Raw genomic sequence first — 21,917 nt, forward strand, 5'->3', positions numbered from 1 at the left:
GCACTCCGTGGATGTATCCGTTGCACTGAAATGTAATGCATCCACCCCTATCTTTGTGTTGGCGGTGGCTTTTCGGGCTATATTTTCGCCTTGTGTCGCACCAAACGTGAATTTCGCTCGCTTAGCGTCCTCATTTGTGTGCATAAAATTATTCGAAGCGCTAGGTGGCCTCCTATTGTTCATCATCATCGTAACCGTAACCTGGATGGCAATTGGTAGATATAGTTGCAGTCGCAGAGCGCGTGATGAGATGAAGAGGAAGCAGCTGAACGGCTGGACGTTCCGAAATCGCAGTCGCATCTAATCGAGAAGATCTTGCAACCATCGAGCGACACCCTGTCCGCACTGAGGCTAGTACTCCTGGAAAGCCGTCCACGAGCCGCATCCTCGCACAGTGAGTCTTTTGTGCAAATGCTGTCGAAACAATACTGATTATTGCAGCCATCCGGGCGGTGGTATTCCCCGTGGAGGCCTTGCACCTTCGCTTGTGACACCACTGACATGACATCTACGTAAATGCGGTCACTCATGTGTTAGGCTTGTGTCCTGGACATAGAGCGACCTTCGTCTCCCCTCCCACCAGCCGTAATACTGGTATCTGGTTTTTTAGAACGCCTTTTTGAAGACGTCACCGCGCCTCGCCTAATCACTGCGGCCCACCTGAAGCGGCATGTCGACGGCCCCAGCTCTAAGGTCTCGGCAAGAACAAAAGGACGACAGCGAGACTGACAGCGAAAGTAGCGGTGATGGAGGATCGCCTGATCGGCAGACTTCTCCGGGCCACACTGAGAAGCCTCAAAGGAAACCAGGTACGCAAAGCCAAGCTCACGCACCGTAAAGCCAGGCCCATGCTGGCTAGGGCCAACCTGGGGACCATTTCACAATCGTTCTTGTAGCGAAACTTGCAGCGGGTCTGGCATTAAATGTGACCTCCATTGAGCAAAGGCGCCAATCAACCGTCTCAGTGCGCCTCCATGAGTCCGTATTTTAAAATAAACGCTGCATTTCAAGGCGACAACCATTTTAGGCACTAAGTTTGGGATAAGAAACGCCGCCGTCTGGTGCTCTTCTCTCCCGCTCGAACAATGTTGGGTAACTTGCGCTGAGCCAATGGGTGCACGTGGGAAAAAATTGGTGACAGCTTTCAATCACCAGCAAAATGCTATTCTAAAATGTTAGTAGGGTAGAGAGGCCAGTTGGTACATAGTTCTAAATCTGTTAGGTATAAAAGCATTCCACCGCTGTTGTTATAAGTGGGCCAACTGTGTAACAGCCTGGCTGGAAGAACGGTAATGCTGTGCGGTTTTTGTGACAGGTTGTGGGCCATTCCAGGCAAGAGTAATTGTTGCTGTCAATCCACCAAACCGCTGACTCTTCTGCCATTTTTCTTGCAGGAAAAGGACCTCTATTTGTTGAGAACGCCCACCATTAACTGAGTGATTAGGGACTGCTTTCCTGTTTTTGAAATGACGTCCATCTTGCCTTCGTAGATAATATTTATTTGAAGAGCATTGCAGACACTTCCGCTGCGGACACAGTTATATTTTGAATAAATGAATTATTCGTATGCAAAACACTATTAAGGTAAAATTTTTGTATTTTTTATGTGGTGCCCTATGCGTGAAATTGTGGTCCGCCGTCAGTAATGGCACTGTATCTTGTGCCCACAATAGTAAATTATTAAGTAGCCAATATCTTTTCATATTTCTCTATGTTGCTGTGCAGCAATACTTTTCTGAAAGGTGTCAATTTGTGACGCCATGCTGCTGGATCTCCTTATTCCCGTAGCCGACTTATGAGCAGTGTTGCAGGCGTTACCAAAAAAGTAACTAAATGCGTTACTCGTTACGCTAAAAAAAAAGGAACGCGTTACCGCCCTACGTTACCTACAAAATAGGTAACGCGTTACCGTTACCGTTACCGAGAAAAAATACCCCACGTTACTTTCCCTTTACTTCATAGCCATAAATAATAATCAGGGCGTCTTCGCCTTAACTCATGGTAAGAATTTCATAAACCTCATATTTCACATAAAACTTCTGGCCCAAACAACAATTTTACTCGAAATCCTGATTTAACGAGAAAACTTTGCACAAATGTGCAGGAGCTAAGAAATGTTATAGTGGCCTAAAGTTTGTAATAGGGGAGTAATTACTAATTGGCATCCACCCAAGCACAGCCAAACGGCTACAAAGGAAAGCTATACAGCTTCCTCAGCAGTTTGGCTGCGCTTGGGTGGATGCCAATTTGCAATTACTCCCTTATTACAGATCTACTCAACCTTGGGGGTTTCCCTTAAACATTTGACCAACAGTGGCCTAAAGTTGCCTGTAGAGTTACACGTGATGGCTTCTACTCTGTGGCACATGGCGAAGCCATTTTCTGAACGCGGCATTAAACACAAACTGTCATTTCATCCAATATTATAACTTCACAAATGAAACATCACTGAGCTCTCAACAAATACAGTAATTCTGAAAAATGTGGTGTTTCAAAATGCTCGGCATGCTTCCACTCTTTAGAGAGTTGTGTGTTTGTGTGGGTGGTTTCGGAAGGGAGGTAGGTGAAGGCAAGTGCGTGGATGCGTTTTAGGGCACGTGTTTTGTGCTTTGTGGCTATTATGTGTTTCTTTAGTTGGGTGCATCGTCAAGGGCAGGTGTTTTCTGTATACGTGCGAGCTGCAACAATGGTCGTCTAGAGCACTTGTACATTCTGCTTATTTGCAACATCACGTTATTTGCTCAGCGCATTTTTTTTTTGCTTAGAAAAATGGCGGAGTCGGGGACAATTGGAAGAAAAAGTAACTAGTAACGTGACACCTCACGTTACCGAAAAATGTTAACGTAACTACGTTACCCGTTACAGTTCCGAAATGGTAACGAGTACGTTACTAAGTTACCGAAAAAAGTTACGCGGTAACGCCGTTACTTGTAACGCTTTACCGCCAACACTGCTTATACCTAAGGTGAAAATTAGCGCAGTATGATCATGAGATTTTTCTGTGGGAACAAAGCGGACACAAGAATTTTTTTTAGGAACGGTTACAAGCCGTGTGCTCCAATGACGTCCACGCGTTCGCTTACTGAGCGTAGTAGAGTTAATGATTCGGTATGTTCCTACTGCACAAACAGAAAATGCTTTTTCTTTGGACAGCTAAGAAAAGTGCTTGTCTCTCTCTCTGAAGAATAACGCAAGACTCCTCGTGTCGCGACCTGTGCTACATTGAGCGTCGCTGCCTCCGCAGTTGCTGAATTTTCCGACAACGCCGAGCCGCTGTCGTCGCTTCACTCGAGCAGATCCCAGCACCCCACAGCCACGTTGTCCCCAACGTTTCGTGAAGGCAGGCCGCGCAGATCGCCGACTGCCGATAAGCGGCCCTGGATGCAAAGCGACTACAGAGCGCGACGTCTGAGGCGAGGTGGTGTTCCTACCAGGGGCAGCCCTCCTGCCAGCCGTCGTCCTAAACGGACTCCACGACGTCCCGCGGGTGCAGTGAACACCGATGAGGCAAGCCAGTTTATGTAACATGCAAACAAGACAGCCTAAAGTACGGACACCTCTTTTTGGTGGCATGTTTTCATCTGTACAATGATGCCAAACGCAGAGCTATGCTTGAATTACCATGTGGTATTGGCCAAAGACCGTTAAGTTTTTATGATCGAATTCTTCTTTCATGCCGTTTCGGTTTGGGTTTCAACAGGTGAACAATGACTCTGACGTCTGTGTGGTTATATGCCACTTGAGGCATGAGAAAAAACGGAGATTTAATCGCTGCTTCATCGTTTTAATTCACTACAGTGCTGAAGCCAGCCTTCTTAAAGAGCCGGAATGACAACGAGTATGGAAGTAGCGATTTTATTGCAGTTGCCGGTTTGGAACCCGACCGCGGCGGCCGCATTCCGATGGAGGCGAAAACGCAAAGGCACCCGTGTGCTGTGCGATGTCAGTGCACGTAAAATATTCGCAGGTGGTCAAAATTTTTCCGGAGCCCTCCACTAAGGCACCCCTTTCTTCCTTTCTGTTTTCAGTCCATCCTTTATCCCTTCCCTTACGGCGCGGTTCAGGCGTCCGCCGAGATGTGAGACAGATAATGCGCCATTTTCTTTCTTCAAGAACCAATTTTCAACTTTTTCAATTAAAATGCAGTTTTAATGCCTTACGTGACTAATATCCTCACTTTGACGTCACAGTCATCGTTCGGCTGTTGAAACCGAAAGAGCATGAAAAAGAAATTTCATTATAAATTATGTAGCGGTCGAAGGAGAATATCACATAATAATCCCTGTATAATAATCACTTACGTATCATCTAACAAACAACAAAATGCGCACCAATAAGGTAGGTGTCTCTATTCCTTTAAGAGGAGTTCTCTGCACACCTAGCAGCATTTAACAGCTGCAGTACGTTATCAGGAACGGAGCACATTTTTGTACGAAAGCGCTACATTAGGCATGCCGACCACGGCGAGGAATCTTGTTATCCTGTATCGTTTTGTGCTCCGAGCTAACTCGAGCTTACCCGAGGGTAAGCTTGGGTTAGCTCGGAGGGGCGCTGCTCTGGCAGCAGCCGATAGGAGGATTCTCGGGTAAGTACCGGGCCTAGCAACAGCCTGCCCTGGCAGGTGGCAGCTTGATTAAAGAGTAATTGCACCGCTTTTTTTTTAATTCCGCGAAATTCAAGTATTCAAATCTATATAGGCTGTAGGTAAAGCCTTTTAAGTGTTTTTGCTCTAGCGCTTACAATAATGACGTAAGCGTCGATTAAAGTTTAGGATTCTCCTCAGAACACCGGAGGAGTGAGGGCAAGTTCGATGCGATGTCGCGGAAGGTAAGATTTCAAACTACCGCTGCCGTCAACAACACCCCGCAGTGCCTTGTTTGATGCTACCAAACACCTCTCGGCGGGCGTTGCCTTCGGTAGCGTTTGTTTTTTTTTCTTAAAAGTCAGCGCGAATGCCTTGGAAATGTACCGGTACCTTCAATGACGTCGTCATGCACACCCCACTCTTGGCTCTGCGCTCTGCGGAGGAACTTCAAGGCCATCAAGTTTTGTAGTGAGAGCTACACTACGCCAGCTTTTCGAGCCTTCAGCGCGGCCCCTCTTGAGCCACGTGTTTGGTCACGTGGTGCGGAGCAGCTGCTGCTGCCGGCGCCGCGGCGCGCCGGCGGGACCGAGCTGCAACAGCTGTGCGCATGCGCCGTATCAAGAGAGGGGGGAGGGAGTGGAGAGGTGTAGATGGGGAGAGAGTGAAGCCACGTTCTGGGACGAAGATGAAGGAACACGCAGGGGAATGGAGCGGCGAAAGACTGACTTCGCAATTCGACTGAGCGAGTTCCACTCGGCTAGATGTAGCTCTCGCGTCACTCGAGGTATAACCAGAGCTGAACCACAGCCAATTTTTTAATCGTCGACTGCGTCACCATTTTAAATGCTAGCCCAAAAGGACTTGGAGCGCTTTACCTGCAAGTTTGACACATTCGACCAATTCAAGCTCATCGATTTTTTAAGTCTATGCAGTGCCCTTTATTGACTGGTTGCGAGAGGTCGCTCGGGAAGGGCAACATTGGTCGCACAATCCGAACCGGTAGCTTTGATAGAAACAGCCTCCTGCCAGTGTAGTGGCGCTTCACTTAACCGCGGCGCCACTCGTTGGTAGTGGTATGAGGACTGAGCGCAATCTTTTAATTGTAATTATAGAATGACCAATTCTGCATATCTGGGCATAGTTGTAGTCTTCTTTCCCTCTGTCTTAATGTTTTTGAGAGAGAAGAAATGGTGATAATGGTAAATATTGCACAACCAAGTCAACTTCGGGAGAGTTAGCTGTTTATTTACACTTGAAATAACAAATAAAACAAAACAGAACAACAAGGAGAAACTATATACAGATCTCTCCCTGTTTCCCCCCAGCCCCTGGTTCCTCCAAAACAGCCTCTTTTAATTTCTGCTTCCGAGCCCTCAGTGTGGACAACAACCAATTGGATGAATTGCCAAACACTCGAAAAATCAAGGCTTGGGGAAAGGACGAAACAGCAGATCGGAAGTGCGGGGAAAAAGATGCATCTTCCCCATTCAATACTGCACAAGCAATTTCGCTCCCCTGAAGCTTAGCAAACCATGGTACCCTTCCCACGCTTTGGAATTCTTAAACGCACGCAACACCAGTAGAGTAAATGCAGTTTCATGACGTAAAATATAGCGCGAAGGAAACACGAAAGACAGAGAGCACGACGACGACAAGCGCTAACTCGCAACTGAGGTTTATTGCTGAATTTGCGCAATTTATACGTTGTTCGATGAGAAAAATGAAACAAACTTGCTCTCTCGGGAGCCGAGTCAAAGTTTAAAAAGAAACGCATATAGCACGTGTCACTCTTCTCTTGGGGAAGAGAAATTATCATACGGACACCTTAGCAATACCCTTGCGCGGCGGAGACTAAAACAAATATATTCACAATTTGCCATGGCAACACAGGGCTGGCTGGTACACTGAGACAATCATATGCAGTATTGAAGCAAGGCTGAATTGTGAGTAGTTGTAGGTTCTCCTCTTGTCGCTCGTCTTTTTTCGGCGGGTAAAAATTATTCTTCGGTATGTAGTATGCTTCCATAATTTCACGTTCTAGCTGGTCACGAAGTCTGAAAAGGCTGGTTGCTCTAGCAAATAAAGGCGTGCACTTTCCTTTTTTCTCTTCTTTTCGTCCTCTTTATCTTTGCATACGCGGCGATGCTCAGGGCGATTGCCATGCCTCTCGTTGAGCGCACACCTGTATTTGCTAGAAAGTGTACGTGCGCCGGAACCTGGCAGCCTTGATGCCTTGGACGAGGGTGGCGCTCGTGAACACTCTCAAGGTTAGGTCACACGTAAGCTTAAAATACCCCCGAAAGCGAAAAATCTGACAGCCGTCGCCATAGCCCAGTTGGAAGAGCACCGGAGGTGTATTTCGGAGGTCGTGGGTTCGGTTTCCACCGGCGGCACATGCTTGTTTTTCTTATGCCGTTCTAACTAATTATCTTTAAGCTATAAAATATTCACTGAAAACCTCCATTGATCAAAATCACAAATTAGAAAATAATACCCTATGCTCTTCGGTTCCCCTGGCTGTTAGCTTCTCTCATGTGTACGAGCCCCTCATTTTCGTTCCCTTGTCTCCTTAATTGCATAACGAGGGACTCGAGTTTGGCAGCCTTGGTGCCGTAGGAAGCATAAGAGAATTCTCACATAGCTTCCGCCCTCGCCGTTTGAAGACGTTCCACGTCACACCAGCGGTAATACAGGATGTACTACGTCTGTAACTAAATGACGAGGATGGTGCTGGTGAACACTGTCTAGGTTAAGTCACACGTAAACTTAAAATACCCCCGAAATCAAAAGACTTCACAGTCGTCGCCATAGCTCAGTTGGCGTAGCACCGAATGCGTAGATCAGAGATCGCGGGTTCGGTTCCTACTGGCGGCATGTGTTTTTTTTTTCTTCTGCTTTTCTAAAGAATCACCTTTGATCGATAAAATATTCTATAAAAATCTCCATTGATTAACACCACAAATTAGAAAATCCCGCATGTTCCTTGGTTTCTGTCGCTGTGGCATCTCTGACATTAAAGATGGGCATGAAACATATATAAAAAATGTTTTGTTTTCTTTTTTTTCGACTGAATATGCTTAATATTTTGGTACCTTTTTGTGCCCTTTTCTCGCGTTTTGCCAATAAGACATTTTTTCTTACACAAGCAACGTATACTACTTTTTCTTTCCATAATTGAGAAGAGAATTCTATTAGCTAAACTATGGCGTGCTGCAATGAAAATATTTTTAAAATAATGCGCGAAAAGATTTTGCAGACCTCCTTGAAATCGTCTGTTTTCCCGCGGTAAGGAAAGAATTCATGGAATTCTCTGCTATTAAGTAAAGCTGGAATTTGGGTGAGTTGGTAGGGTCGCGAGCAAAAAAGATTAGCACTAGTGTCGTGCTACAGGAACGGCACATAGCAGCGCTCGGCACTGCGGCTACGAACACGCCGATGACAGAAGTGCCAGGTGTGTTCGGAAAGCACGGCTCTATGCAAGCCACGCCGTGTGATTTTCGCCCTCAGATCACGTCATCTCGCTAATGTTTTTTTACTCGCGACTGTACGCATTTATATTTCCCCGAAAGCAGAACAACGGCGGGACAAAATGAAACACAGAGAAGCGCTCATTATCAACTGGTTTATTAAAGAAACAGCACAAGTATATACAGTGAAAGAAACAAATGGTAAGAAAGCCTGAACATTGCTAAAAATGTTACATGGGCGGCGAGATATCCCATTCCTTGTCTGACAAGGCCGCGCAGACTGCCGAGGCAAGGTTCGCCTTGCTTGTGAATATATTTTTGATTATGCAAATTTGAGCACGAAAAGAAGTACAAAAAGAAATAAAAAATAGTTTATGCGCTTTCCGACAGAATATTCCATTGCAGAAACTGAGGACTCACGCCGGTTTACAGGAACAGACGCACTCTGTTCCAATACAAAGGTTGATGCGCGAATTCTTGGAGGCGTTTTATATTCATAAGCAAGGTTCACCTTTAATCAGCAGGCCATCCACGGCCTTGTCAGAAAAAGAATTGGGATATCTTGTTTTCCACGTACCCGATTTGTTAGATTTTTATTTTTCACTGTATATATACTTTAGTTGTCTCTTGAATAAACCAGTTGGTATTCTGCGCTTGTCTGTGTTTCGCTTAGGTCCTGTCCTTGTTGCACTGTTGAGGCGGTATGGACTGTCTGCTGTGTTTGAACAAGCATTCGTTTCATGAACTGACTCATGGCCATTTTATTGAAAAGTGAACTGCAGAGGGTGCTTTATCTAAGATTTTATGCAATTTTAAAAAATAGGCTCTTTGAGTTAGAAGAGCGCTTTATTTACTATAGCGCACTTAGCAGAGTAGTGCATAATGATACAGCTAAGACGAAATTTGAAATGTTAGAAACTGACATGTATGTCATTTACAATTGGCTACACGGCTCTGAATAAATAAGCCGCCTAACAGCAATAATTAAAAGGTAACTATTCAATATCAGTTTACAAGTCAGCTAGTAGCATTGCTTAGCCGTTGTTTTGCGCACTATGCCGCTCACAGTGCTATGCACATTAAAGCGCTCTTCTAACTAAAAAGGCTAGTTTTAAAACTTCTAAACCATCGTAGTAGAACATCCTTTATAAACAAGAAACCTTGCCAGGAACAACTTGGGCGTCGAAGCTAGCTGGTTAAAAAAGTGAGAGCAAAAAAGTAGGTGAAGAACCCAGCGAACCAAGGAAAGAAAAATTGTGTGTATCCTTACAGTGAGATAAAAAAAAAAACTTCTTGGACTTATGAACAAAAACCGACTTAAGAATATATATATATATATATATATATATATATATATATGCAAAAATATAGCAGGGGGCTTAATATTCATCTTAAGGAAAGACACGATAGAGCCTTCTCATCCTCCTCCTCTTTTATTTATTTAATTTTAAATTTATCACAAATTACCAATCCACAGTAACATTACCGATCACTGTCATCGATTACAAACGCAATCACCAATGAAAAGTATTGATTATCAATTATCAGTCACTATATAGGTTGCACTGCATGATGCAATAATACGCACTGGATACACATACACACAATTTGTTTCCGTACAATCAATTAAGCACCATAACACCGCCTTTTCATTCCACGCAATTTCTGACCCCTAATTACCATATTTATTTTGGTTTTATTTTTAAATTACTCCAACACCAGTACACACCCCCAACACACATTCACATATTACTAAGGCATATACAGCATAACGCCTTCATTGAGTGCCCGTTCAACACTCGCTAAAAAACGACCCTTCATGTCCTATGCACTGCGTGCCCGCCTGGCACGTAGGAGGGAACCTCGGTTCGAACCCCATTGCCGGCTGATTGCTTTCATCGGAAACCTTTGGGATTTTTTCCGACTGACGCAGGACGGCAGCCGACGTCAAGGTTTCAACACATTAGCTCCTTAAGCAGTCCGTAAATTGTACGCGCGGGCATGTAACGCGCCGAAGTATAACCACCGGTCTGTCGCAATATAGGTCGATAATAAAGACTGAACGCGTATTCAGGGGTGGTAGAGTTCCAGGAGGAGTGATCAGTTAAATCTTTACTGGGTAAATGAATATGGTGGTCACTGACGTAAAATCTAGGAACTGGATGATATTGCCAGATGCTCTTTGCTGAGCAGCACACTCCTCCTGTTCGATGACCCCAGCACTAGTCATTGTGCGAGCGACCGAAGTTGCCTGAATGCACTAGAAGGTCGAAGTATGGCCCAGAACGTTGAAGGGCTATCTCCCACTTGTTAGAGCAGGTTGAAAGAATGAAGGATAGGTAACAAAGATCAGAAGAGACAGGGCACGTGCGGAACGAAAGCATGTCCTACCGCCCGACACGGGAGAGGCAGCGGTCATGAGGGTGCCACTTTGAAGCATGGCAGATTTTGCATAACTGTTTGTATGGTCCTAAGCTTCGAGCACGCAAAAAACCTCGGAGAAGAGCACACCCTATAGCATGCTTCTGGGTGGATATGCTTATAACTCAGTGCTGTTGGCTAAACCTTTCATCCTGTTGTCTACCTGGACGTTCTAAGGGATGCTTTTGAAAAATACGTCCGAAGTATATTAGCTGATAACGACAACGTGTTTGCCAAGCGGTTAGAAATGTCATGATATAAGAACTTTTAAAGTGACAACTGCAGGGTCCATATCTGAGCTTGATTTACCTTATTGCTGTGTGTTTTCTTCTTTAAAAATGCGCCTGTTTGCTGCCTTCACGACACTTAGCCTACACATTTTGGAATTAATATGTGCAGCCCTTCACACCCTTACCTACATAGCTCTCAAAGTTGATATAAAACTCGAATATCGATCTTAGGTGTACTAGGAATACTGCGGAAGCGCCAATATTCCGCTTTACAGTCAGCCTGTGGACCGTATATTTTAGAAATTGTGACTCTGCAAGAAAATTTATTGGGTCATGTTGTGGCGTTGTATACAGGACATGCCTCACTTGATACATTAAAGGTGACAAATATAGCGTCCTATCGTTAAAATAATCTCTTTCGTTCATGCTCCTTAACGAGGCCATGTTGTCCATGTTGCTCGAGCCCGCGCGTTTAGTTTAAAACGCCGGATAAGCACACGCTATAGTTTCCTTTGCAAATATTAAGACTCCTTAGTTATGGTAGGACTCGAATATTTGCGGTTCTTTTCTGAACCTAATGCAATGTGGTGCTTATAATGTACAGCAGCTTACCAATTACGCTGAAAATGACTGCCGTCGGGTGACTAGTGGATGTATTGATTGTTATAGTGACATCTTACACTATATAAAAAAAAATTGTGTTCATGAACGAATTCCCGCTCAAAAATGCTACTGTCCAGAATTGCTGGGTATCAACATTCTAACGTCTCAGAAGATAACAATATTTTAAAATTGGCTGCGAAACATTCGAAGTTGTAAGGAAGTACTTCTACTTAGGGCAGTTAACGACAGCAGAGAACCGCGAAAGGGAAGTGACTAGTAGAATAAGAACGGGGTGGAGCGAAGTTGGCAGGCACTCTGAGGTGACAAAAGGCAGTTCACTAATGCCCTCCCCCCCGCCCTCCTCTCCCCTCACTTCTTTTAAGGAAAGTATATAACACTTGTATCCTACCGCTACTAAGCTATGGAGAAGAAACGTGAAGGCTAACCAAAAGAAATAAAGTTCAGTTGAGGATAGTGTAGCGTGCTGTGGGAAGGAAATTTAAGGGTGTAAGAATTAGAGATAGGAAGGCAGCAGAATTATCCAGAGAACAAACGCGAGTTAATATTTTAACGGAAATCAAAAAGAAGAAATGGATATGGGAAGGGTCATGTAATGCGAAAGAGACAATCATCGGTCCTTTACAGTACGGAATAGATTGCAAGAGAAGTCAAGCGTAGAAGGGCGCAGGAGAGTCATCTGGATGGTTCTGTTCAGGAAGTTTTGCGGGGATAAGGTTGTCGCACCTGGAACTGGGCAGCGTTACTTGGAAATGTAGGGGCCTTTGTCCTGCAGTGCACGGTAATTAGCTTCGTGGGTATGATTATTTCAGCTCATGAAACTGAGGAATGGAGGGGAAAGCAAGAAGCGGTGGTGCTAACACCCGCCACATTTTTTTAACCTTTCCCCACAGTCTGGGCGGACTGGCGACATCGACCATAGCTCAGAAAACTCAGAGCACGTGCAAAGCGGCACTGTGACGACGGCGACTCTTCCCGGACACCGGCGGATGCCACGCACCGCCAACGCGCCGTCCAGGAGAGGGGGTCTTAGCAAGGGTGGTGATGCCGTAGGAGCGGCTGTCATGGAAGGCAGCTTCAGCGCGTCGGTGAGTGCGATGCTAGCTGAGTTGCCAAGCATGCAAAAAGTGAAGTAAAGCTTGCACACGCGAACTCACAAAAATATCCTTTGCCGCCTTGCACATTTTTACCGCCACATTATTGAGGACGAAATGGTCATCATGTGAGCTTAGAGAATGGTAGCGTGCAGAATGTGGAGAACAAAAATTGAATTTCATTCGGCGCTATTCTTAACACGGTTTGTGAATAACGCAGCAGTTACTCATGCTGTCTCAAGTAACGTGCAATGAATAGTTCCAAACTGACAAACGTTGATGGCCTTGGCAAATCTTTATCCATGTGTATATTTGTAAAGCGGCGCATTCGCTCCAACATGGCCTGCAAATGTCTAAGGCAGAAACCTGGGCTAGTGAGTGTTTAGATCGAGAGGACGTAGTAGTAGCGCAAAAAACAGAGACGAAAGGACTGTGTTGTCTTCTTCTATCCTTTCGTCCTTGTTTTTAGCGCTACTACTATGACCTCTCAAACTGTGAATATCTCCATGGCCTTGTGGCACGTCGGCCCTGAGGGGCGGTCATATTCGAGAAGCGCTTCTGCTTGGACTGTCTCCTTCCGAGAGCTTTCTCAAGATTTCCATCCTTCTGTATTGTTGTTTATATTAAACAACAATACAGGAGCACGCGAAAGAATCTTTTAGCGCGTTTTGGAGACGCGCACCGCATCACGAAAACAGTATAACTATGGCAGTCTTAAAACGTGTTGGGGCCCGGACACTAGAGGCGTATTCAGGCAATAAATATGAAAGGCGCGAAGGACACGATCACAGGAAATACAGGGAAAAAGAAAGAACGGCTTCCTGTTTCCCCTGTACTCCTGTGATCGTGTCCTTCGCGCCTTTCATATTTATAGCGTGAACCAACTAGCCCTACAACGAGTACTTTTGCGGCACTGAGCGCAACGCCACAAAATTATTGTGGCAAGTAAATAACGATTTTCTAGCCTTTTCTTGGTGAGTTAGCGTTTCTCCGGGTGGGAAAAAAGCAATTCATGGCGAAGAAGTTTGAATTAAAAAAGTTCAACCTATTTAATTTACTTGGCGGAATGTGAGGTATGTGTGCTAGCACGTCGCGTTTCATTTTGCTTTCGGTTCGAATAGGGTTTCAAGGTCAGAATTGTGGTAAATAAAGGCGAAATCAGCGACGGGGGGGGGGGGGGGGGGGCGGAGCTTACTGGCAGCGCCTAAGAATATATTGGGGCTGCTTAACGGAACTTAAGAGGGCACTGCGATAGCGGTGTGCTCTGAACCTATTGTATTGTTGATGAAGGCGACGACGTCCAATGAACTGCGCGGGAGCGTGGCAGTTAAACATGAGGCGCGATCGGTTGCAGCGATAGTGTAGTGTGCTCTCGTGCAGTGGCCAATGACGCAGATCCGTGCGCCTCGCCGTGGGGTAGACACCCGGCCTTGGCGAAGTCGGGATCAATGTTTATTTCATTTCTGCAGGTCTAGCTGGCTTCACAAAAACAGACAACCGGTTTTTTCAGGACTGCGAGTTCTAGTGCTAGCGCACTAGAACATTTCCTGGCCCTGTATTCGAACTCGTGTGAACTACACCGAGGACTGTCTACCGCAGTGTTCAAGTGATTCGTGGTGTAAAGTAAAAAAATAAAGAAGTAAAAGGAAGCAAGCTGTCCTCTAGTGCACTAACGTTTATAAAACTGAGTGTGCTAGATGACAGCTTTTCCCCTTCTTACTCCCATATAGGTGTATTCGCATTTGAGGGTGTGGCGTAGGGTTTGGCATCCGTGCAAAAATTAGATGCCGACGCACGCAGTTTATACCGAAATTGGCCGGTTATGGCGACACCTTTATTTATTCTTTCGGTCTTTTCCAACTTATAAATGCTCCGTTTTGGCTGAGAGTCATCTTTGTGTGATTAGAACGCGGGAATCTGTCGATAGGAGCGAACTTTGAATGCCTGCTCAGTGCTCCTTGTGGGAAGCAAGCCGTGCGTGGTGAAGGGGATAAATTATCATTTGGCCTTTGAGTTGAAAATGACCGTAGTGAGACTGTTCATAACACACAATCAGTATTCACGATGTATACGGTAAACTGAATCAAGCGCGAGCTGCTGAATCCGATTTCGCGCCCTCTAAGCGGCAGGGGGGGGGGGGGGGGGGGGGGAGTGCATGAATTCAGTTAGCGGTATTAGTGGGACTTGCTCAAACCGAACTATCTGACTTTGTACAGAAATTTGCAGTCTTACCCTTCAGGGTGCGTTTCTTCTATAACTGGCACGTTGCACCCTGCAAAATGAATATAATGTAGGGCTGCTTGACACATTCTGTACCATGTGGTAGCTATAGTTGCACCCTTTGCCGCCTGCTTTGCCGCGTTACGTATTTTGATTGCTTTACAGTTGAACAAGTGCCTCCTGCGTCCAAACTCACTGGTTTCTTTCGGTTATGAGTGTACTCTGAGAGGAAAGCTGCGCAGGTCATACGAATAGCTCCCGATAACCTGTCCTTATACGCAATACAGTAGTGGCACCCACTAGTAAAATTGTGATGCCCAGAAGTCTTTCCCAGCGTGTCTGCACGTGTTTGCAGTGAACTTACACTTCTCAGGTCAGCATAATGGTCAGGGTATATTTGGGAATACTTATATTCGGAGAAAAAAAGGCTCCCCATCTCGCGTACTGCATATGCCAAGTAATTACTGCCGAAAGAATACAGCCAGGTTAAAGCCTCACTATCCGCAGTGATACAATGGTAGTGAGGTGACACCGCGGCCACGTGGCCTCCACTTGCCCGGCGTAGTTTCTCCGCTCAGTATGCTCGCTGTTAGAAAGCCCTCATTTTCAATAAGTGACAATTAGCCCTCGTGCTAAAATAAGTCAGTTAACTCCTAAATTACAATGCTGAAAGTGTCAGTCATAGTTGCACGCATCAAAACTTCTGATATCTTTTTTTGAGAAACAAGACTAGCTCACATAACATTAAAAGCGGGCTTTATGAACAATGGAAAAGCTATTTCAAAATTCTAAGACTTTCCACACGACATTGCAATGTATGGAGCTACAACACCCTACCTTTCATGCACCCTTGAAGGGTGCATAGGTGCACTAGCGGTGTCGGCGTGCTTAGCGCACCCTTTTCCTAATAACAAGAAAAACTTAATTCTCTAGAAAAGGTGCCTGTACTATTAAGTGTGCGCCTTTGAGTGTTCAATTTTTTATTTATTAGTACCCTTTAATTTTCTGCTTTAAGGGCTGCTCAGGCATCGGTTCATGAATTAAAGGTCGAATTTAAGTCTTTATAGCTCGCCGCCCTGCATCCACCTAAATACGTGCAATGTATCGCTGCTGCAGCAAACAGAAGTGTTTGATAATTAGATGTTTGCATTTTTTTGTGGACCAAGCATTGTCTGTAACGCTTATTCAGCAAATGACATTAGTCACGAGTCCTTAGTTAAGGCAGTTTCCAAGCCGCATGGTGAAGACCGAAGTTTCTGTTGGTTCTCCTCCCTGACACAAGGGAGCCATCAGTGATCACTTGTTTCATGCTATAAATGAGAATACGTCCACGGAAACGTGAATTATACATCCGTTACGAACGGAGAAATCAATCTTTAATTGCAGGAAAAGTGGCGAGGACGGCGGTGGGGAACGCGACCGTAGTCTGCCAATCCACGCTAAGGGAAAATGATAGGAAGGAATGAAATAGGTGCAGCGCATTTTACAGCTCGACGTGTCCAATGACCTTCGCGTCTTCCCCTGCAGCCCGAAGGAAGCCCAGCGAGCACTGAGGTTTTATCGAGCGACGCAACGAGCCCAGCAGCTGCCCTCATCGGGACCGAGGGGATAGCAAGCGCTGCCGCTGCTGCGCTTTCTGTTCCAGGCGCCCAAAACGTCTTGGCTGGCATCAAATCGGTGGGTGTGGCACCAGCCGGGTGGTACACGTAGCGAGGAACCGGCGCACGGAAGCAGGAACGCGCACCAAAAAGCACGGTGTCAGGGGTCACAAATTTCGGACGCCGCGATGTTGATGAGAATAGGCAGCTACGAAACAAAAAAGAACTTAAAAATACCAATCAAAACAAATGACAATTTCACGCACCACTCCAGGCTATCAACCTCATTTACAAAATAGTCGGCGGATGCCGGTAACTGTACACATTTTCAAGTTTTTAACTTTCAACCTAAAATTTTGTTTTCATATGTTGAATTTTTTTTAAGTACGTGCATGGCGTTAGATCGCTGTTTTTGTGAACATAGCATATTCTGAAAAAAACTACCGTGTGTTTTATATAGACTTACTCTTTGGCAATATCCATCACAACTTAAGTGAAAGCAACATTCAAGTTGTCCACTTTTCACGCCAGCCAAAACTTTGCAACGTGTACCAAGCTAACAAAGAGCCTGTCATATAAGAGCATGAGAGGCGTCCGGCGTAGGATGGTAGAACCCAGGTGACCAAAGGTCACGTGACAAGCATGCCATCTCGTAATATGCGGATTGGTTGTGGCTTTGTGAACGCTTCGGCTGACAGGTTTTGGTGTTGAGCTTAAGGAGAGACAAAATTTCTTGCGTTTCAGTGAACATAAGTATTTTAGAAAATATTAAAAGTGAAATTAAAACTCAAATTTCGCCCTAAATTGCCGCAGGTTAAAATTAAGTGTTATATTTTACTGTACCAATTTGCTTGTTTACTCATATAAACGGTTTTTAACGTTTTAACATCTGCCACCGGTGAAAACATCATTCCGAGTCAAAAGATTGTGCAATAGAAAATATATCTTATTATTAATACTGCCTTCAGTGAAAGAAATTGGGCATGTATGCACACATGTCAAGCTTGGTCAAAGTGAGAATAATGTTTTAAAGAGCTGGTTTACTCAGCGAAGATAAGACTAAAGGAGGCTCACACGCAGTTACTCTAACTAACCGACAGTAATTTTAAAATTAGAGGAACCCCCTTCTAAAGAATTGTTTAGCGAAACTTGTGTCATTACTTTTTTTGGCAAAATTATCCGCGACGAAATTTGTTAAGATTATTCAAAAAGCGCAAATTACCGCTTGTTTTGTCGAATCGGCTTCGTTTTAGACCCTGTTTGCTAGATTTGACTGAAGGCCGTGAGACTCAAAGCTCATCACGATATTACAACCGCGCGGGGGAATGTAAGCGTCCGTAGATCCTATTGGACGTGACTCCAGGCTGCCTGAGAAAGCACAGTTTGTTAATGAGGGCACATCCGAGTTCATTCATTATCATTTGAAGAAGTGCCCAAATTTCTGCTCCTCCTCTAAGCTGCCTCACATTTCAGCACATTGCGTTTCCTTTTTTACATCCAAACGCCAATTAGTCTCAGTTGTCCTTCGGATGTGTCTAGCTTTGAACCTGCATGTGCACATGGTTCCTGTTCCTCTCTTGTTCATTGACGAGAAGCTTCTTTGTTTTATGTGCGCACTTTACCCAAATCTTCATGTGTGCACAGCAGTTTACGTTTTCTACCGTGGCCAGATTTTTCTAATAGAAGAAACCGCCAAGGAAACAGCGGCAACATCGCCGAAGGAAGATGATGGCAGCAGTGCTCGCCGGCGCGGAGCACATCCTCCCGCTGCTTCGGCGATGAGTGGGGGAGCAGGAGGTGCCGGAGACGCTGACCTGGGGCCGTTCCCCGGCGACGAGGTGGGATTCAACGCCTTGCTGTTTCTTTGTGATGCACAGAGCTATTTGCAAGCAGTGCTACGAGCGTTACAGCTGTGGAAATATTTAAATGGCCACCTACTGAACTGGATGTTTTTCACTTAGGCTGTGATTTTGGTAACTGCTCCACAGCTCAGCAAAAAAAAAAAAAAACGAACACTGGTGTATCGCGCTGGATATTACTAAGTTTCGCTCTCCGCCGCGCATGTCAGGATATTTCTTGTAGTCTTACTTGGACAAGGCCAAATTTAGCCAGATTGGGAAACCTTCCCACGCTTCTACCATTCCTTTTCTCTCTTGCTTGAGGTCAGGAAATGCCCCTGCTGCCCAGCCGTCGATGTGATGAGTGCGCCGGCCACCAGAAACGCCTAGTTAATATATGTATGCCTGAGAGCTTCTCGAAAGCAGCTCCAGCCCTACCTGCGTATCATTCACGGCTATTTTTTATCTGAGGATGATTCTTAGTGTCTAGTAGCGGAACGCTGTAATGTTCAATTTCGACCTAACACGACACCTAGGCAACTTACTCAGATGAAATCCCCTCACCAGACTATACACATGGTGTGTTTCTTGCCAGCTTAAGTCTCCGAACTAAAGTAAACAGATATAACTGATTGCAGATGGAGAGGGCACTTTAAGAAATGTGCGAACTTATAAGGGCACAGAAAAACATAGGGTGAATTTTAACCATAGAGAGAGAGTACACCCAGTACTCTCGCTTTCCCAAAATGTGAAGAATTGACGGATACAACGGTCGCTCTTTCACCCACAATAGGTACAACGTCTCAGCGAGAGCTGTACTATGAAAGTCTTTGAAAAACTCACGCGCGTTTGTAAAACTCTCCAGAAAATGTTGGCGGGTGAGGGCTCCGTAATGTGAGCCTGTGAAGAGCGGTGGCACGCCACCACTATTCAAAGCGGCGGTGTGGTGTTGCGAATGTCGATGGTACCGGACGCCTCAAAGTAGCCCCAGAAGGCTGCTTGGTTTGGATAAAAACTAGAGTGTATTGCAAAGGTGACGGCCAACGGTCGTTTACTTAGTGGCATTGTAGATCCTCTTACGTACTTCGCGGCGCAGTGAGGAATTTTCGCCTTTCCCGGCCGCCCAATCGTCCAACGTAACTTCCCAGCATCGAAGTCATATTCCATGAAAAATATTTAAAGGGACACTGAGGAGAACCCTATCAAATTTTTTTTTGTTAGCAATATCTGATAGTTCGGCATCTCAAGGCTTTGTTGACGCTTGTCCGGGAGCGAAAGATGCATTTATTTCGAAGAAATTTGGATTCAGAAGTTTGAAAAATTTTTTCGCGCCGCTCCGATTCAAACTCGAGAACTCTTATGACGACACGGAGAGCTCTTATGACGACACAGAACGGAGTGACTTGAAGCGTGACGTAAACGGAGACTCCGTGATTTCTGGCGCTAGCGGTGCGGTCTAGCAGCTGCCGTAATGAAAGCTACTGCCGCCGCACGTTGAAGGCATCTATCGGGGGTCGCCACCGTCGCTTCGTTTACGTTTGCACCGGCGTCTTGCCAGCGATACGATGGATCCCGTTCCCGAACCCGACGACGTTGTTCTCGCAAAAACTCTGGCCTGCATTTCAGCGACCTCAGCCCCACAGAGCGTGCGATGCTTTTGAGGGAGCACGGTTAGGTTAGGCGCCGGCGGGGGGTTTTCCCGCTTCCTCAGGGAGCGGCCGTTGCAAACTAAATATCATAACTCCAGTGCGGGGAGTCGCAAGGGGCCAGGAAAAGGTCTGCGCCTTGCGCCCATCGGAGGCTGGCCGGGGCTTTGGGGCCAACGGATTGTGATTCCTTGAACGGCGCGTTTGCACGGCGCAGCAGGCGGCGTCGAGGTCTCCTACGGTTGCTAGGGCCAAGTTATTCATTTTTTGCCACAAAAAACAAATGGGTGCTCGAGGGCTGTCGCGTTTAAAGTCTGCGGCTAGAAACCAAAGCCGGCGCACGACACTTCAACGGCTTCCGCTAGATCCAACGGGTCCACTGGATCTGGCTCTCTCGCCAACTTGCATGTACCTTCAGATATGTACTGTTAATGGATTAAAATAGCCGAGCTCGAAAAGAACAGCTCCGCCCAACTGCCGCAGCTATTCAATATAACGCGCACCTCGCCGCAGAGCCAAATCAGTCTGGCCGTGCCGGCGGCGGCTGGCGCACTCGGCGCGAAATAGATACATGCTCCAATCTCCCCGCCAGTGCGGTCAGAGTGCGCCGAAGCCGCCGAACGCGTCGGCGGTCAAGCGCAGTTGGAGTATAGAGGGTCTCGCTTTGACCGACGTGACCTCGCCGTGCAGCTTGCGCGCGCGCCTCGCCGCAGCATAAACGCGCCTTAACAGAGCCTGCGCAACCAACGTATTCAGCGGTGGCATCCATGGGAGCCACTGAAACCCCTCGCCCACTCACTGAATAAAAGAAGTCCGGTGCCGAGGTTCGGAATCGAGCCAGGGCCTTCATCGTTTGAGGCGGAAACGCTGCCGCTCCGCCACGACAGCTCAAGTTGCAGCAGTCAATAAAAGCGCATCTAGTGAATGCACTCTTCTGATGCAGAACTCTCCGCGCTTTCGCTAGGTATATCCTGGCCTAAGAGAGCTAGGCCATCAGCAATTATCCTGAACTGCCTTGTACCTTGTCTCCCGTCCCTAATAAACTATTTCCGTTAAGTTGTTTGAAGTTGACTGGCACAGCCGGGAATGTTTTCGCCGGGCAAGTGTGCGAATACACAAGTGCTGCCTTGTACGATCACCGACCATCGTGCCATCATAGCTTTTCATCGACCGTGGCGATCATCTGACAACCCTTAACAGGCTCCTTTAAAGGTTAACTAGCACTTGAAGCGGCACTTGGAGTTCCTCTGCTGTTCGGCGCTTGTAAATCGAAGCGCGTCAAAAACAAAACCACGGGGCACGCAATGCTCATAGACGCGAATCGCCATAACAAATCGAAACTCTCCTGGCCGCGTGGCGCCGCCAAGCATCCATTTTCTTTGCTTCCAACATTCAGGTTGTCTTTTGCCTGCCTTCCTTGTGTGATAAAAGTGCACAATTGGTTTTAAAACAAAACTTACTTCAATATTGATCTGCGCAACCTACCTTTGTCGGCCTCAGAGATTCGCGAAACCAAGGAGGATGGAAAATTACCCCAAGGTGGCGTCTCTCGTCCTATGGCGTCACCGCGCTTGTACTTGCGAGATTGGCCTGTGGTGGCGATACCTGTATTTTGGTCCTTGCTATTTTCTACCTTACAAGAGCTTTGTTTTCAGTAAGAGCGGCGCTTTTGTGATCAGGAGCTGGTATTCTATCGATACAAGCCAACTTCAATTTCTCCTCAGTGTCCCTTTAAGGACAACGCAGCGAGCCATGGAAAGAAAAATGATAGGTGTAACGTTAAGAGACCGAAAGCAGGCAGAATGGGTGAGGAAACAAAGGCAGGTTAATGACATCCTGGCCGAAATCAATGGGAAGAAATGGGCTTGGGAAGGGCAGATGATGCTAAGGCAAGATAACCGCTGGTCCTTAAGTGTAATGGGGTGGATTACAAGAGAAGGCAAGTGTAGCAGGGAGCAGCAGAAGGTTATGTCGGCGGATGAGATTAAAAAGTTCGCTGGCATAGGGTGGGCGCAGCTGGCAAAGGACAGGGTTAATTGGAGGGACATGGAAGAGGCCTTTGCCCTGAAGTGGGTGCAGTCAGGCTGTGACGATGATGATGATGAGCGTCGTTAGAAGGCGGGGGAAGGGAGGCGGCGTTCTTGAACAAGTGGCTCATCTCTGAGAGGGCGTAGGGGGTGTCTTTGGGGACGAGGAG

General features: G+C 46.2%; 1 protein-coding gene and 1 long non-coding RNA gene across 2 annotated transcripts in view; both read left to right on the forward strand.

Moving 5' to 3' along the window:
• The first annotated feature begins 269 nt into the window (after nt 1-269).
• Nucleotides 270-3,415, forward strand: LOC144106353 (uncharacterized). Its single transcript, XR_013308983.1, has 3 exons — nt 270-394; nt 611-809; nt 3,245-3,415. It is a non-coding gene; the product is annotated as an uncharacterized LOC144106353 (long non-coding RNA).
• Nucleotides 3,416-4,815: 1,400 nt separating this feature from the next.
• Nucleotides 4,816-21,917, forward strand: part of LOC144108592 (uncharacterized) — an 18,021-nt gene continuing 919 nt past the window's right edge. Inside the window, exons 1-4 of the mRNA XM_077641790.1 lie at nt 4,816-4,827; nt 12,218-12,412; nt 16,166-16,315; nt 17,907-18,074. Coding sequence (XP_077497916.1) covers nt 4,816-4,827; nt 12,218-12,412; nt 16,166-16,315; nt 17,907-18,074 — 525 coding nt within the window. The remainder of the gene's footprint in view (nt 4,828-12,217; nt 12,413-16,165; nt 16,316-17,906; nt 18,075-21,917) is intronic.

The sequence above is a fragment of the Amblyomma americanum genome, chromosome 10, assembly GCF_052857255.1.
Source record: "Amblyomma americanum isolate KBUSLIRL-KWMA chromosome 10, ASM5285725v1, whole genome shotgun sequence".
Classification (NCBI taxonomy): domain Eukaryota; kingdom Metazoa; phylum Arthropoda; class Arachnida; order Ixodida; family Ixodidae; genus Amblyomma; species Amblyomma americanum.